Genomic DNA, 16,958 nt, shown 5'->3' with positions numbered 1-16,958 from the left:
AAAATCAATCAATTTAAAATATATTTTGAACTTAGATAACACCCTTATTTTGTCGAGTGCTTAAACTCAAAATCATTAAATGTCAATCGGAATTTAAACGAAGCTGTTGCCGGCATTCCGCGCGTGACACAGAAACACCAAGAAATTTGTACTGCAATCAGCCAGGAGAGGACCTCCTCCAGAGGAGACAATGAGAGATATCTGGACAAATTTCGGTGTGTTTTTGATCGACGATGTCAAAGTCAAAGTCGCAGTCAGAGGATGATTCCTCCTCCCTTCCCGTCCCATGGCGGAAGTGTCAACGTTTATGGGCATAATGGACGCGGTGTGGTCCATTACTGCCGCCCGGTGACACTGACTGCTGATTCCAGTCGGAATTTATAAAATTCCCGCTGGCAATTTGTTGAAGACCTCGCGATCTGGACTTGGACTTGGACGTGGACTTGGACTTGGATGGGGACAGCAGATCGCCTTGTCAGTGTTGCGGCAGCAATTGGCCATTCCTCGGATGTAGAAGCTTTTATGTTCATTTTGACATTTTATCTGATTGCGAGAACTGCACACATTTTAACACCTCTTTTTTGGTGCGATCGGGCTCCGTGTGTGGCGAGGACGGGATGCCAGCGGATCCCGAGAATGCTCCTCGAGATCGGGATGCGGATTGGTTTGGGCTAATTAAACCCCATGCAGATGGGACCGGGACTAGTCCACTCTGGGCTGTAGTGAAGCAATTTGCTGCACTCGCTTGTTGCACCAATTGTTGCAGCGGTTATGGCCATGCTTGATTTATGCCGCCGCAACGGAGGCCAGCAACCAACTTGGATGTCAACAAGCACGGCTGCTGCTCAGTGCCTCCGGATTGTCCCCGTCACAGTTCCACTCGCCGCGGTCCAGATTCTATGCTAAAGTCGGAGCGGGATCCACCGATAATTTACTACGCAATGCGACAGCTCCGACTGCCCCTCGATGCGCCTTGGTCAATTGCGAAAGCGGCTTAAAATCGCAGGAACCATGGCCCAGAACTCCGAACCCTTTGCTACTCCTTCATGTCCTCGTACAGGGAGAGAAAAGATTTCTAGACAGTATTAACTGCTTTTAATTTGAAGCACTAACTTGTGAGCAACTTGATTTTAATAAAGAAATTTTAAAGATTTTTTTTGTGTCCCAATATTTTGTATTAATCATTTCCCAAGGAACCTAGATTTTTTCTTACTGCATTCACTCGCACGTCACCGTGAGACTTATAAGAAGAAGCGATACCGACTTGGACCCGATCGGTCTGAAGCTCGAACGCAACTCTCGGGATCGCAGCTCGCCACAAGTGATGATCGCCTCGGAATTCAATTGATAGTTTGATTTATTGCTACCGGTAACTTTTTGCCTCAACCAGGTCTCCCTGCCCCGCAGTCCCACTTGCACCGCATATAAATTAAAGTGGCTCGACTCCTCATGTGGCTCCTCAACGCATCCTCAGCTCCAGCCTCAGCTCCAGCCTGTCCCAGCCCCACCAGTTAGTGCTCGCTGATCTTGTTTGTCGCGCGCAGCGCATTACTCGTCCTCCAAAGCTTCTGGTTTTTACTGCCCAGTGCGCATTACTGCGATCTTCGCACATTTTCCTAAGCTCCAAGAATTCTGCTTCTTCAGATGAGATGGTGTTCCAGGGGGGGATTTTTACATACACTTAAGTCACTCTAATTTTATGCCCAGCTCTATTGGATTTTTATGCTACGCTTGTGGCTTATAATTTATTATTAAATCGTGGCTATAGCCATCGGAGTATAAATACCTTTGGAATACATTGTATTTTGTGATGGTAATTTTTAATGACATTCGTAGTTATTTTAAAGAACATCCTTTCAGGTTTTCACGTTGTTAAACTTTAGCTTTAGATTTTAAGCATTATAAAGGGTCTTTAGGAGATATCTTAATTTGCTGTATTTATACCTTTGCAAGGTATTTTTCGCAGTGAAGGAATCAACCCTATAAATCATATATATTCTTGATCAGCATCCACAGCCGAGTCGATCTAGCCATGTCGGGATTATTTCAGGAACTTTTAAAGTTATAAGATTTCAAGGATACTCTTCAAATTTTAACTACTTCTCCGCTTTTTCTAAATCTTACAGCTTACAACTTACAAATTGGTTTTTTAGTGTAGTCACCTTTTGAAGAAATAGCATCCTCTTTTTAAAGCAACCTTTTACAAGCTCATTAATTATTTATGGGACTTTACCAGGTGTGAATAACAGAAATTACTTAAATCAATAAGCAGATATAATTCATTTATTAGGTGCGTGGTCATAAAAAATAATTGTAGCCTACTTTTGTCGGCCAAAGGAAATGACTATAAAAACGCTCCTGCGAATGCATTAAAAGTTCCATCAACTTAAAATTTGGTATATGAATAGAATTCCTTTTAATTTTAAAGTTACTAAGATTACTGATAACTAGGACATGCATGAAATACAAATATTTTACAACCTCTAACCTGGTGACACACTTAATTCGCAAATTTCCTTTTTTGACAGGTTCTTGGAAAAAGAATACACTGGGCACTCGTGATATGATAACCCACGATTCCAACTTGGATGACACACATCTGCATATATGTAAAAGTACAACGTAAGGCAAGGCAAGAAGTAACGTAAGGAGTTCTCTGGGTCTTGCCATGTGCATTTCGAAGCGAAGAACCGGGGCAGTCTTCAAAATCATTGTGCACACCTTTTATACGCTTGGCTTTCTAAGAATAATGCGAATACACGCACCACGAAACCCGAGACCCCTCAGTATGGTTTCTGCCCTATGCTTAAACTTCAATGTACAACGAGTATGCCATGTAGCCCTTTCCCGTCTCCGGTCGGTGTGTCCTCCCCATCCCCCATCTCCCAGCTCTCTTTTATTTTCTCCTCTTCCCTGCCTGGGCTCTTTTTATAATTATTTATTTATTGTGCAACTTCCAACACCTTCTAGAGACAAGTCAAAGCTTTGGTCGCCTCCCTCCCCATCCATCCGGGACTGGGCTCAGTGTGTATCTTTCAGATACATTCGATGGCCGGCGACGTGAACTAATTTTATTTGACAACCCATACTTGTGCAAAACAAATTGCCACTGATGTGCGAAAGACCAAAACAGTTGCCACAGTTGTGTGTAGTCTGTTGTGTGTTGCTGCTGCTGCAGTGTTGCTGCTGCTGCTGCTGCTGCTGCGTTGCTGTTGTGAAATTTCCAAATCATTGCACTTTTCCAGCAGGCATTTGACTAGTGCCACCAGTTTCTTGTGGCTGGCTTTTGTCTTAAACTGTTTCGGGCCCCCGATTCCGATATCCCTGTCAGTTCATGGAATTCGCCCCGAAAAGTTGCGGCTCTCATGGAGCGTGCAGCACAACAGCAGCACAACACGAGCAACATCGGTGGATAACGCAGATATATCGCTGGTTTGGAAAGCATTATTAACAGAAATATGTGCAGGAAGTTCAGTGACAAGGGCGAGAATAATTTGAGATATATTGGACATCTTTCAAAAGGAATTTAACTGAATCTGCTACTTTAGAAGCTTTTTCAGTAACCGCAAAGTAAGCCACCAAAGACTTTATATTATATCCTTTTGAACCTGATGTTCATATTATAATACATTAAATATTTCCATCTTTGCACAGTTCAAAGAACATTTTAAATAAGAATAAATAATTAACTAATTTAAAAAGAATATATAACTGTTCTTGTGTACCAATGTAAGTAACTATGTAATTGTTTAAGAAAAATTTGATATTTTAAACTTTAACAAACATTAATTAAATAATATAATTTGATTTCAATTATAGTCAATTTGGGAGAGTAATAATTTTTCAATAAAATAATATCAATGAATAAAATATTTATAATTAAGAAGTGTCCGAAATACTTTTCTTAACACTTCTTTCTCCTAATATTAAAATCAACTTCTGAAAACGTATGTTTCTGGTTACTTTCCATGAATAAGGAGAGAGAGAATAAGGAATTCATGCTTATTTATTTAAAGTTACACATTATGGAAATAAGACCAAGATAATTATTAAACTTTCAAATGGGGATTTGTTTTAATAACTTTGCTTTTGAATAGTAAAACCTACTTTGTCGAAGTTAAAACAAACTTTGAATGTAAAAAATATCATTAAATACAAATAAAAATCATTTAATCTTAGGAAAAACAATGTTCTCCTATCCTTATTATCTCTTCTACCCTTCGATTATTGAGTTAAGAATGTGCATTTTTTAAGATCACTCACCTGTAGACGCTGCCGTGGGCGACATGGGCGTCATTGCCGACGGCTGGCCAACGCCTCCGGCAGAGCTGCCCAGCAGCTGCAGATGCGACGGCACTGGCAAAACGGCCATGGGCATTATTCCAGCCGGGGATTCACTGCTGCCTGATCCTGATCCTTGTCCTGAGACCGGCAGGGATATCTTAGTGGTTGTCCTGGTGGGGCCGGGTGATGTGGTGGTGGCCATGCCAGGTAAGCGGTTGGTTTTGATTAAACTTTACTTCAAGAGCTGCTATTGAGAGGCGGCATTTTAGGGAGCTCTGTTTTTCCGACGGTTTTTGTTTTGTTTTTTTTTTGTTTCGGGTTACTACCACTGCCGAGGGGAACGCGGACCGGAACCGTGGCTTGTGTTGCTGTTGCTGTTGGTGGTGTTGCCAGTGTTGGATGTTGCTGCTACTGCTGCTGCTGCTGCTGCTGCTGCTGCTCAACGCTCGCTGACTCGACGCGCACCGCACAATCGCACTCGCACTCACACTCAATCCAACTCAACGCCCGCCGACTCGCTGACTGAGACTGAACTGGAACTGGACCCTGGTCTTGGCCCGCAGCCGAGAGCCACTTGGCAATAGCTATACAGATACAGCTCGGGATCGGGTTGCCGTTGCCGCTTGTGCCCGCTTGTGCCCTCACTGCATTCTGGTTTGCCTGTGGTTGTGGTCGAGCCAGCCACTGAGCATTCGGGGGATCTCTCTTTGAGCGTCGTCGCACAATTGAGCGAAAATGCGGCCAGAAACCCAAGCCCAGGAAAAGCCCAAGCCCAATCCCATAACCGAGGCAAAGTTGTAAAAGTTCAATAATTAATTGCTCGGGCCTTCGATTTCAGTGCATTGTTTATCAAACTTTCAGGCCAGAGCTCTAGCTTTGGCTACCAGTTGCTTTCGGCTTTCGGCCTTTATTATTGACGAGCGATTTTGTTTGGTAATACAACTGGCCCGGTGCGACTGGGAAAGGTGTTTTCTTTTATGGGAATGCCGAGACACCAAGAAATGGCTGTCAATCATGGATCACAGAAAAGCAACACTGGGAAATACAAGATGTGATTTAAATTCGGTAGAAGATTGAATTTTTAGTTGAAATAAATATTATAAAAGGAAACAAGTGCCACTTAAAGGGTAGAAAATATATGGGAAATTAATTCTAGGATCGAATCTGAAATCGATCATTACTGAGATAATAATATTCAAATTCTGTGAATAAATATTTATTGAGATTTTTATATGCCAATTTTTTCGACAAAACAAAGTTTAAAGAACTCATAACTAAGCCAAAAAATTATTAATTTTAATTCGGAAAGCGTTCTCATGTTAGTTTTTATTAGGTTAACAAATCTGCATATCCAATTTTTTATTTAAAAAAAGGAAGAATGTATAAAAAGGATATAACTTAACTTAAAGTTTTACCTAAGAGAAAAGATAATGAAGTCATATATAAAATAAATGCATTAATAACAGTAAACATTATTAATTAATATAGAGATTAAGGGGGATAGTTTATAGAAAATAACAATTGTACGTATGATTGATTTATTTATTTATTTTACTATTAAACCAAAAGAATGTAGTTTTCACAAATTAGTAATTACCTTATCAAACTCTATATTTTTTCTCCGTGATCCAGTTTTTACTCCATATCATCCCCTTCTTGACCCCCCATCCCCAAGGAAACCACTAGCTCCCCTTTCCAGGACAGGGACGTGGAAAAAACGCATTACACGAGACATTTGGCGGACATTGGTGACTTGGCCGGACGAGAAACCAATGAGTCCGCGTTGGAGGCGACTCCACTTCTCCACTTGGAGAGTGGAAAGTGGAGAAGAGAGCGACGTAACCGATTAGCGCCACTCGGGCACTCGGTTGGGAGCGAGTGAGAACGGACTAACTGCAGACAGAGATGGACGCCTGCGCAAGGAGAGAGCGAGATGCAGCAGAATTGCAATGCAACTGCAGTGCAGAGTGACAGGAGCGGCAAGCCATGAAGATGGATCGCCTAATTGATTTATTTTGCGCCCGCTCTTCTCCTCCCCCCCTTTTGGTGCGATGGCCGTTGCTGGTTGGCTGAAATTACAGAAATCAGGAGCCGTGTAATGGCCGCCAAGTAACTGTACCCCTCGGTGTGTGTCTGTGGCTGCGTGTGTGTGTGTGTGTGTGTGTGTGTGCAAGTGACGGAAGTTCAGTTCGAGCGCAACTCTCCACAGGGTCGTCCTCTTTTGAAACCTCCCCCTAGGTGCTTTGGGGGCGCGACAGAGGCGACTGCCTCCCCCACTGATAATGAAAAATAATCAATTTTAATGGCCTATAATTTGCTAGCGCAAAATAACAATGATTCGTGCGGTGATTAAATGGCAAACTTCTGTCATTCAAAATGCCACCGCAGAAATGAAAACAACAATAAAAGTGCTTAGAACTTTTAACAAAACCCGACGCAGACACACATTAATTTATTTATGTTGATAAAAGACTAAGCAAAAGTTGCTTCCACTAAAAAATATTTAACTGTTTTAGTGAGAGAGATAGACTGAGAGAAAGGGGGAAGAGAGTGACATGCGCCTTGAGTTCAGCTCACCTTACATAATCGGAGTGAGTGAAAGAGCCGCGCATTGAGTCAAACTCAAGCCGAGCTAGAGCGAGTGAGAGGCGGGTCTGTGCACTCTGCCAGGTAGGTTCAGCCATCTCGCTTTCACACAGGTAAATGCCGTGCTCGGACAGTGACCAATGAACAGTGAGCTTGGCGGCTCAAAGAAAGCCAACAAAAAAAAAAACGGTGATGGAGTGAGAGGGGACTTTGCTTGAAGATATCTCCCATGGAAGAGGAACAGCCCCCCGCTAAACCCCCCGCCTGATTGATTTCAGCCAGCATGATTGATTAGATTAATAACGCGGCTAATTAAACATTTATCACTGTATCTAACGAACCGCCCGAAGGGGCGCAAATTAACCCTCCATCGCTGCCACAAATTAGTGTCCGGTGCTACAGTGCCACTTCTTTAACTAAAAAACAGTCGTTAGTTGTCGTTACTAAGGAAATAATATGGATTTTGTTTATTCTAAAAGGTGATAAAATAATTTATAACTTGTTAAATAGATACTTGTTTTAATTTCATTCATTCATTATGTATACTGCTTCGAAATCAATTGATGAATAAATTTAGAGAAATAGATTGTACAAGAAATAGTCACAATGCATCTATGCATCTATCTATCTATCTATCTATCTATCTATCTATCTATCTATCTATCTATCTATTCATATATCTATCTATATATCTATCTATCTATCTATCTATCTATTCATATATCTATCTATATATCTATCTATATATCTATCTATCTATCTATCAATCTATCTATCTATCTATCTATCTATCTATCTATCTATCTATCAATCTATTCTCTCTTTTTAACAGCAATTTTTAAGTGAGTAAATTAAAGAAATTTGTTTAGATTGTTGTTAATAAATCTATCAAACTAAAAATTACGATCCTGAGATGATCTTAAGCACTATAATTTAGTGATACGACATAAAACAATGCCAAATTCTGTGTCTTATTTTATTTCTTTTTATTTTAGATGCATTTATGAATTCTTTGGTAACAACTCTTGTCATAATATTTCAATAATCCCATTATTTTACATGACATATGTTTTATTAATTCTTATTTTTTTAGCTATCGAAGTTGGACTGTGTGTGCTTCTAATTGCGTTTCGTGTGGCTTTTATTTCGGGGATGGGCGCATTAATTATGGCCGCCTTGGCTAACGCCTGCCGGCCGCCATTATTTCGGTAGCAAAGTGGCCAAGTTTCCAGCCAAGATAGCGATCTAGTATCTACATCCAAACCCAAACTTATGGCCAAGCCCCTTGGCTGTTCCGTGCATATTTGTGGTAGCCACGCTTCCTGTTTTTGTTTGCTCGCCGCTGTTTGTTGTCCGTTGTCCGCTGTCCGCTGTCCGGCTGAAAATATTCGAAACAATGTAGACAAGAAGTGCTCAGCGCCGGGCGGAGTTTTTGTGGACGTGGTTAGCGACGCGGTGGTGTTTACCCACATGTAGGCATATGCATATGCTGATTTCCACCAAGGCGGGGGCCTCTACTTCTCTTTTATTCATCATTTGGGTGGGAGCAGGAGGAGACAGGGAACGGCCACCGACTTGGTGAACCGTGAAAAGAAAAAAAAAAACAGCCAAGGGGTGGAGTTCTCCCGCTCCAGCTCAGGCAGGAGACTCGGAATTTCGCAATGTTAACAAACAAATAGAAAATAACTTTCATGCACAAAGCCGTAGCTTCCTCTAACAGAGAAAGAGAGACAGTCGCCGACGACAGGGCACCTTTCGCCCAGAGCTGGACTTTACACTAAGGGAAAAGTTAAGAAAAACTTAATATTAATATGAACAATTGGGTAATGTTAAAAACTCCATGAAATATAATTTAATAACATATTAATTTGAGTACACTAATTTTAGTCAGAAGCTCGTTAAACTGTGAAGGAATCATTTCCGACCCTATAAACCATATATATTCTTGATCAGCATCAAGAGCCCAATCGTTCTAGCCATGTCCGGTCAAAAAATAAATTTGTAAAATTTTTCCGAAAATTGAAAATTTTATAAGGGGTTACATCATTAAAATTGTCAAAAATTGACAAAAAATTGAATTTTTTAAATTTGAAAACTGAATATGCAGATTTGTTATTTAATTAAAAATTATCATAGAACAGCTTTCCAAATTGAAATTAATGCATTTTTGGCTTAGTAATGATGTTTAGGAACTTTGATTTATACAAAAAATTGTCATATAAAAATCACGAAAAGTATTGATGCAAAGAATGTGAATATTTTAAGCTAGTTATGACCGATATCCGATTAGATCTTAAAGTTTTATTGCATACTGCATGAGTACAAGAACTTCTCTTAAAACTTTATTAGTAATTAACCCTTTATATTGTATATATATATTTTATTTGTGCAATTCGAATATAATCTTTTGAACTTTTATAGGTTTACTTCTTATCATTATTTAAAGAATACATTTTTTTATTTTCCACTTATACAACTAATTTTCTTAGTGCATAGCCTTAGTTTTGAAGACCAAGACCAGCGGAAATATGCTCAAGTTTTGTGTTTTTGTTGGTCGGAAATGTTTAGAGCTTGCCCAGAATGATTAAAGTGTCGCTTTTTGTCTAGCCTCAGTTGCTTTTTCCCATTTGAAATGCAAAAATGTTCATCAAATTTGGCTGAGTAATGCCAAGGTAAAGAAATCTGTGTACTCTGTTTTATTTAGAGGAAATTGCAAAGACTTCCTGATACTTCTCGAGGTTGATGTAAGCGTGAAATAGATTTTTCGGAATCACCATTCATTTTGCAATCTGGAATGGCTTTTAGGAGATAGTTAAAGGGTCTAGTTCCATACACTCTTCTACAGAAAATTCATTTATATAACCTTATAACTTGTTGTAAAACCTTACTAGTTGTTCATAGCTTCTGGGTAAATTTTTGCTAAAATTGAATTAATTACAAGGTCGACACAAATCCATGTAAATATGAAAGGAAAAAACTGCCACGGATTCAATTATTATAAACCCATATTTTAGCTATATACACAGTCCCATACATAATCCATCAGTCTTAATCCATTTGTTGGGTCTGTCACTCAGATTTAGATACCGAAGCCTGGCGAGCGACTGACTCATGTGCATCAATATCACGGCGAGCACGCACCACTCGGAGTTGGACTTGGATCTGGAGCTGAAGCTGGAGCGACCCACTTGGATGCCAGCCGCCGGAATGTAATGATTAACTTTTCGCAGTTGCTAAATTAAGTGAGTTTTTACTGGGGATCGGGATCGGGATCGAGGTGGCGGATGAAGGGCAGAAGGGGGGGCGGCAGAGACATGATCGCATTGCGTGTCTGGGCGACTGGGGCCAGAAATGATTTCCACATACCACAGCAGTTAAAGCCCTTAAGTCAGGGAGAAAATCCAATTAAATTCGGTAGCGAAAGAAATAAGTCTGAACTGTCGGCAAAATGATTCTACATACACGTATTTGCGTCAACATTGATTTTGCAGCAAACAGAAACATCCAAACAGGGGGCATCGGGTCCCCCGGAGGAGTTGTGCGGGGCCAGGAGCGGCTAAGCGGATCCGAGACAAAGACGGACAGAATGTAGTTCATGTGCATGGCGATGGCGTGATTGAGGACGAACCCGAGGACAGCAGTAGCAGCAGCAGCCACTGCAGTAGGCATCAACGGGAGCAAGCAGCAGCAGCAGCAACATCAGCAGCAGCAACATCAGCAACATTGCCAATAGGACACACAGAGAAAATACTAAAATTAAGCACATTGAACGAATACTTTTTAATGGCTATATTACGATATATTACTTCTAAAATATATATATTTATAAGGTTCCTTCACACTACTTGATTATAACTATGATAAGAATACTTTCAAAGTCCCTATTGTTGTTACAGATTTATATTTAAATAAAAACATAATAGTTTATTGACTTTCCTGCAGTGCAACGTCAAGAACATTGGCAGCATTAGCCACATCGGGTTGCAACTTGTGTTGCTGCTGCAGTTTGCTGAGGCGTGATGTGAGTTTAAGCGTCTGCCGGGATTCGACTTCGATTTGACTCTCCAAGTTTGAGTTTTCAGTTGAGACAAAGTCCGCAGTGCGGACCGCAAAACCGTCCAAAAGTTGCGTGCCCATAGGTCTTCTGTGTAATTGCGCAACAATTGTCAGAAGCTCCCGCTCCTGTTCCTCCGATCCGCTCCTGAAATGCCCCGCCTTAAGTAGCAGTTGGCGCTGCTCTCGGCAGTCGCCGCTTTTAAGGGCAGAAACCGCAATCAAGACACGGACACGTCATGGAGCAACAAAAAGAGCTAAGCTAAGGAAATCAAAGGGGAAAAGGCATATACATATGTACATATAGCTCCTCCAGCTAAGGCTACCGACTCTCGACTACCTTCGTGTCTGCGTCAAACTTGCGGAAATCTGATTTTAAAATTATTAACAACATGCAATGGCTAAATAGTTTTGCATTCGATAACAAAAGCCGCTCCTCCTCACAACCGCTCCACCAGTTCGTTCGGGATTCAAAAACATGTCCAAGACGAATTTCAATCTCGCTGCTGCTCCAAGGGAGAAAATCCATAGCAAACTTCAATTGAAATCCAAAGGAAAATCACTTTGAATAGAGGGAAAACTGGGAAATGGGGGCTGTGCTTAGTGACCGCATCGTATAATTCACGAATTCAAATTCAAACTATATCGAATGGTACCGGGAGCCGGCGCTCTTGGCCAACCGACCGTTATAGGGTTAATTAAATGCGGATCCAGTAGCTCCCGTTTCCACGCCAGTTTCTCCACGTTCCAAGCTGCGAGTTTGCGAGCTGCCAGCTCCACTGCAGCTGCAATTAGAAGTTGCACAAAAAGCGCAATAGGAAAAACCAGGCAGGCAGGCAACTGCTGCAAAAATGAAAATGAAAAACATGGAAAACAAAATGGCGATAACTACCGCAATTTGCATATAAATGGACGTAGAAACGTCTTTAGTCACCCGAATCTTGAGCAAACCATAGGAGCGATTAACATTGTTACCAGTCGGTCGGGGGTGGCAATGGGGGAGGAGGTAGAGGCTATAGAGGCGGAGGCGGAGGCGCCGCAGGGAAACGACATTTGCACACAGGAAAAAATTAGAGTATCAAACAATGAATAAAACTCTATTTAAACACCTTTATATAGTTTCAATATAGGAGTGTAAACATTACTTAGAGTAAGTATACAAAATAAGGAATTAAATGGACTTGAACTAGTGTTATCGCCCCAATTTCTAGCTTAAATCTCTTGAAACCTTTGTTTCTTAAATCATTAATCTTAAAACATGCTAATTCAGTTAAGACTTACAATTGGAAATTTTAATATTTTAAATTAAGCAAGGTACACAGAAACATAAAGCATTTATTGCAATTGATGGTTTGGTATATTACCTGGTACTTCTCTCGATTAAACCACATTCAAATGGTTCTTAATTCCTGTAAATTTAGTCCAGATCTTAACCAGTTTCAAAAGAATGCTTTTTAGGAACTACCGAAACTGTCAAAGATAAATAATTCATACTTTCTAAGTGTCTACACCCGGAAGTCACATTAATCCAGCTATATATCGAACTAACCCTTAAATTTTTAAGGAATCTTCTTCAAAATATTTATACAAAATCTTTAATTTTGCTTCTTAATTATAATATTCCCCATTATTTTATCTCAGTGCAGTAAACATTGCAACCAAAGTGCAGTGGAAAACAGCCACATCGCCACGGAACCCACGGAAAGCGCAACAAAATGGCGGAACAGCCGTCAGAGCGTGGCACCAACACCAACTCCGATTCCAACTCGAACTCGTGCTCCACCTCCTCCGCCTCCTCCTCCTGCTGGGAGGGAGGCTACCTGGTACCCAACTCCCAACACCGAAACCAAGCCAAAACCAACACCCTACCGCTGCCCTACCGGTAGTAAAGGTGATGCCATCAAGCGTGTTAGCTCGGTGGGCAGCGGCGACTGCCAAGGGATTGCCTGCCTGCCAAGTTAGCTGATGGCCTCGACCTCCCAGTACAGTGAGAGAAAAATGTAGCAGAACCTAAGAAACCTAATAAATAGGAGATAGATACAATACAAGTTGAAGAGCTAAAGGTCTCTTATGGATAAGTTTAAATCAAATAGGGAAAGCGGAGCATGGAAAAAGGATATGAATAGTTAAATATATTAAAGATTGTACTTTACAGAAGAGTAACTATATATCGACCATACTTTTTTACAGCAGGAATCTTACCTGATTGTTAATTAAGCATGAAATATCTAAAAACCTTGCTTTATTTGTTTAAAAGAGCCGTTTAAATTGACATTTTAATGCTACTATGCTACTACAACTTTTCCTGAAAACAAATGTAAAGCTAGTTCTTTCATTACACTTTTACTTATTATAAAAGGCTTTCAAATGGGTCATTTAAACGGAAGATTATTCCATGGAATAATGTATGTTATTGTAAAGAAACGTCTGTTAAAATCTCAGTGTACAGAGCTACCTGGTGAGCCCTCTCCCCCTTGAAGTTCCACTGCCACTGCTTGGATAGCCTCGTAATTGCGATTGTTTTTGTTCGAATGGCGGGGCATTGGCTGCAGAAAGGCGACCGCTGCAGTTGCCGGAGCAGCTCAGGCAACCACCCGCGTCCACAGCAAGAGCAGAGTGGAGTTCACCTCTTCACCTGGATGTGGGAGTACCCCCACTACCACCTCCAGTGGCCTGCATTGATATCACCCATTGTGCCGGTGGCAGGGCTGTTATTATGCAAATGCCATTCACAGGTAATTACCACGCTGCTCCGTTATAATTGCACTCGAAGCCCAGCTAGGAATAATCGCGATTGCAGTTCGCAGCTCCCATCCATCTGGGCTGCCATCTTTTTGCGGCCGAAAAAGAAAACGACCGAAGGGAAAACGTTGGAAAATCGAAGCCGCCAACAAGATGTTGTTTGCCACTAATTGCAGTAGCTGCTCAGTTGCAGTTCCCTTTTGCAAATGCAAATGCAAATGCAAAAAATTCAACTTGGCTATTTCGAAACTCTGTTTAAATCGCAGACACAAATTGCCACAATACTTTGACGGTGAGTGCTATGGTTTCTTAAAGATACAAAATGACTTACTGTTTGCCTCACTTTAGTTGGAAATACTGCGGTGAGATCTTCCCAGGAAAAGTTATGCTTTTACATTTGCCTATTACAATTGAGTTACTTTTTAGGTTAACTTATGGTTTCAGTTTTAAATTATTAATATGTTTTTCACTTTATAATAGAATCACTTTTAATATTGATTGTTTAAGCCTAATTTTCTCGCTGAACCTATGTGTGGTTATTGATTTAAGCCTAAGTTTTTATATATCATTTTGATTAGTTATAAATCCAACATTTAAAATATATTTAATTTTAATTGAATTGAATGTTTTAAGAGATATTTAATTGCACAATGCAAGACAGGGGGCTTACTTTAAATTCGGCTAACTTGAACAAGTTTTAAAGAAGGCATTTGACTTGCAAATATGCGTAGTTTTTAGATATAGATAAAATTCTACAATAAGTACTATTCACTACCTGTGGTTTAGAATAAATTAATTATAAACATTACAGATTATACTAAAGAAGAATTAATGGAATCAACATTTGATATAAGCATTATAATATTCAATTTTTTTATACCTTTGCAGGGTATTATAATTTCAGTCAGATGCCTAAAACGCACTGAACCAATCATTTCCGATCCTCTAAATCATATATATTCTTGATCCGAATCCAAAACTGAGTCAATCTAGAAAAGTATGATAGAAAAATACGTTTTTAAAATTTTTTCGAAAATTGAAAAATTGTCAAAATTTGACAAAAAATTGAAATTTGAAAACTGAGTATTCAGATTTGTTATTTAATTAAAAATTAGCATAGAACAGATTTCCGAATTGAAATTAATGCATTTTTGGCTTAGATATGATATTTGCAAAAACTTTGATTTACTCAAATTTACCCTCCATACTAATGTGATAAATGGTTTTGTTTATTGAATTTGCTGATTGTTATTAGTTGATTCTATACGATTTATTTAACTATTGTAGATCAACAAATTTATATTTTTTGTTTATTTAACAATGTAAAGTATATAAATTTGTAAAGTATATAATGGTGTTACACTCCATATTATTTTTTCTTTAATACGCACTTTTACTATATAATGATAGTTCTATATTAATTAGAGAAAGATAGTAAAGGGCGGCACTGCATTTTAAGCCTGAAAGGATAGTCCAACCTAATATAATAGTTATTTTATTAATATTACCCAGTTCACTTCCCATTTAATTTGAATAATTTGGTGATATTGTACAGGTTGTGGCACTGGCAACCCCTTGAGATGCTTATCTGGAGGCTGGAAACTGACCAGTTATTGTTACCTGTTACCTGGACTGCAGCAGCTACAAGCGGCACCTTATCCTTTATTTTGGAAGCGTCGACAATGGGACACTTTCGGGTTGCCGCCGCCGCCGCTGCTGACACCTTTCCTGCTGCATGGGAATGGGAATGAGGGCCAAGATCGTGGCCAGGAAAGGCATCTGCTGAGGCAGAGGAGCAGGCAGGCAAATTAGAATAACTTAAATACACGGCGGCACGCATTAAGCGGCTGCAGGCGATACCATCTCGCTTCGGATGCGACTCCTCTCGATTTCTGTTCGGTTTTGAGCTCGCTGGCGAATCCTTTTCGCCCGCTATCAAAAAGTAATAAATCTGCCGCTGATCCATCGTAAATCTTTGCGTTCCCTTCATGATTTACCCACATAAATCAAAATTATCGAGCGAGCCGCAGACTCCGCTTTGAGCCAGGTTCGCTGGCTCGCTCTTGTTGTTGGCCAAATGGAAGGCGTCAGAACTGGGCCTGTTAACTGCTCGAAAGTGTTAAATGCACTTCCCAATCTGCGAACTCTCTCGGGGATCATCTCTCCATTAGCCAATCCTCGGGCTAATTATGGCAAACATTTTTTGGTTATTGCATTTAGTGTTCCAATTATCGCCTGCAAGGAGGGATGAGCAGCATTTCCAGCTGTCGGATCATGGATCAGAGATCACGGATCACCCAGGCTGCAAACCCATCACACGCACCTTTTGGAAACTCTTGAGCTGGGAGAGTGTGTATTACTTTTTTGGGAAAATTCGTCACATGCAAAGTGAAATTAGAGCTGGGCTAATTTCATTTAATTTTCAAGCCACTCAGGCGAAGAAGAAGCGACCGCTACAATTACAGCATATTTTCCCCAATTAATAATTAATAATTTGTTTGGGTCACGAAACGCTCTGCGCAGGGCAACAGTTTGTACACAGAAGAGTCCGCGGTTATTACTTTTTTGTTTTCGGGAGTTTTCCGAGTGAAAGAAGCCAGAAGGAAAGGCGACCTGACCCGCCTTCGCCTCCAGACATGGCAATCCGCCTGACTGAGACGGTTAATTGCTGTCACAAAAGTCGAGGTCGCAATTGTAGGTGCCTGCAGGTGAAAATCTTAGACAAAGACCTGGCCGATGATAGACACGCAAAGCCAGTCAGAGGTGCAGAACACATTTTGTGTGCGAGCTCCGCTTCCTTCCTGTCTTGAACCCGATGACCCTTCACATGAACCTCTAAAGACCTGCCCCGTCTTGCATCTTCCACCAGAAGAGCAGTTGGCTGATGGCTTTCCTTTTTGGCCAGATTTCACTGAGGCGTCAGCTGTTGGAAAGTGAAGAAATTACAAAAGATTTTATATGAATTTTTATGAGATTTGTAAATACCTTGTGATATCCAGGGGTAATGTTGTTTTTAAGGCCTGTTTCAAGAGGAAATCTCTCCCTATTTCTTCCCCCTAAAGTTCGCTCTAATTCAGTCTCAATTTGTGCGCTGGGCAAACCCATAAATTAATTGATGCCCTGGCCTGGCCTGGCTAGCTGAGTGATAACCATCGCAGACTCTCCTCGATTTCCACACCCTTTTTTCCCCCCAGATCCTGTTCGCACATTCCCTGTGCATTTAGGCTTCGGTGGGGAGGGAAAAACTCTTTGCAGACTCGCAGATTCTGCGGCCAATAGAGACATCACCATCG

General features: G+C 40.6%; 1 protein-coding gene and 1 long non-coding RNA gene across 3 annotated transcripts in view; one reads left to right on the top strand and one right to left on the bottom strand.

Annotated features, from left to right (window-relative positions):
- Window positions 1-6,752, bottom strand: part of toe (twin of eyg) — a 46,672-nt gene extending 39,920 nt beyond the window's left edge. For both annotated transcript variants that reach the window (XM_020961119.2, XM_020961120.2), the window contains exon 1: window positions 4,264-6,752. In XM_020961119.2, the coding sequence (XP_020816778.2) occupies window positions 4,264-4,486 (223 nt within the window). In that variant the 5' untranslated portion in view covers window positions 4,487-6,752. The remainder of the gene's footprint in view (window positions 1-4,263) is intronic.
- Window positions 6,753-13,262: 6,510 nt separating this feature from the next.
- Window positions 13,263-15,637, top strand: LOC110190560 (uncharacterized). The gene is made up of 3 exons (XR_015272046.1): window positions 13,263-13,658; window positions 13,724-13,957; window positions 15,221-15,637. It is a non-coding gene; the product is annotated as an uncharacterized LOC110190560 (long non-coding RNA).
- The last annotated feature ends 1,321 nt before the right edge of the window (window positions 15,638-16,958 follow it).

Source organism: Drosophila serrata, unplaced genomic scaffold, assembly GCF_035046125.1.
Source record: "Drosophila serrata isolate PLE 108 unplaced genomic scaffold, ASM3504612v1 contig_272, whole genome shotgun sequence".
NCBI classification, from domain to species: Eukaryota; Metazoa; Arthropoda; class Insecta; order Diptera; family Drosophilidae; genus Drosophila; species Drosophila serrata.
Note: the sequence above shows the minus strand (reverse complement) of the source record. Positions and strands in the feature narration are given on the sequence as shown.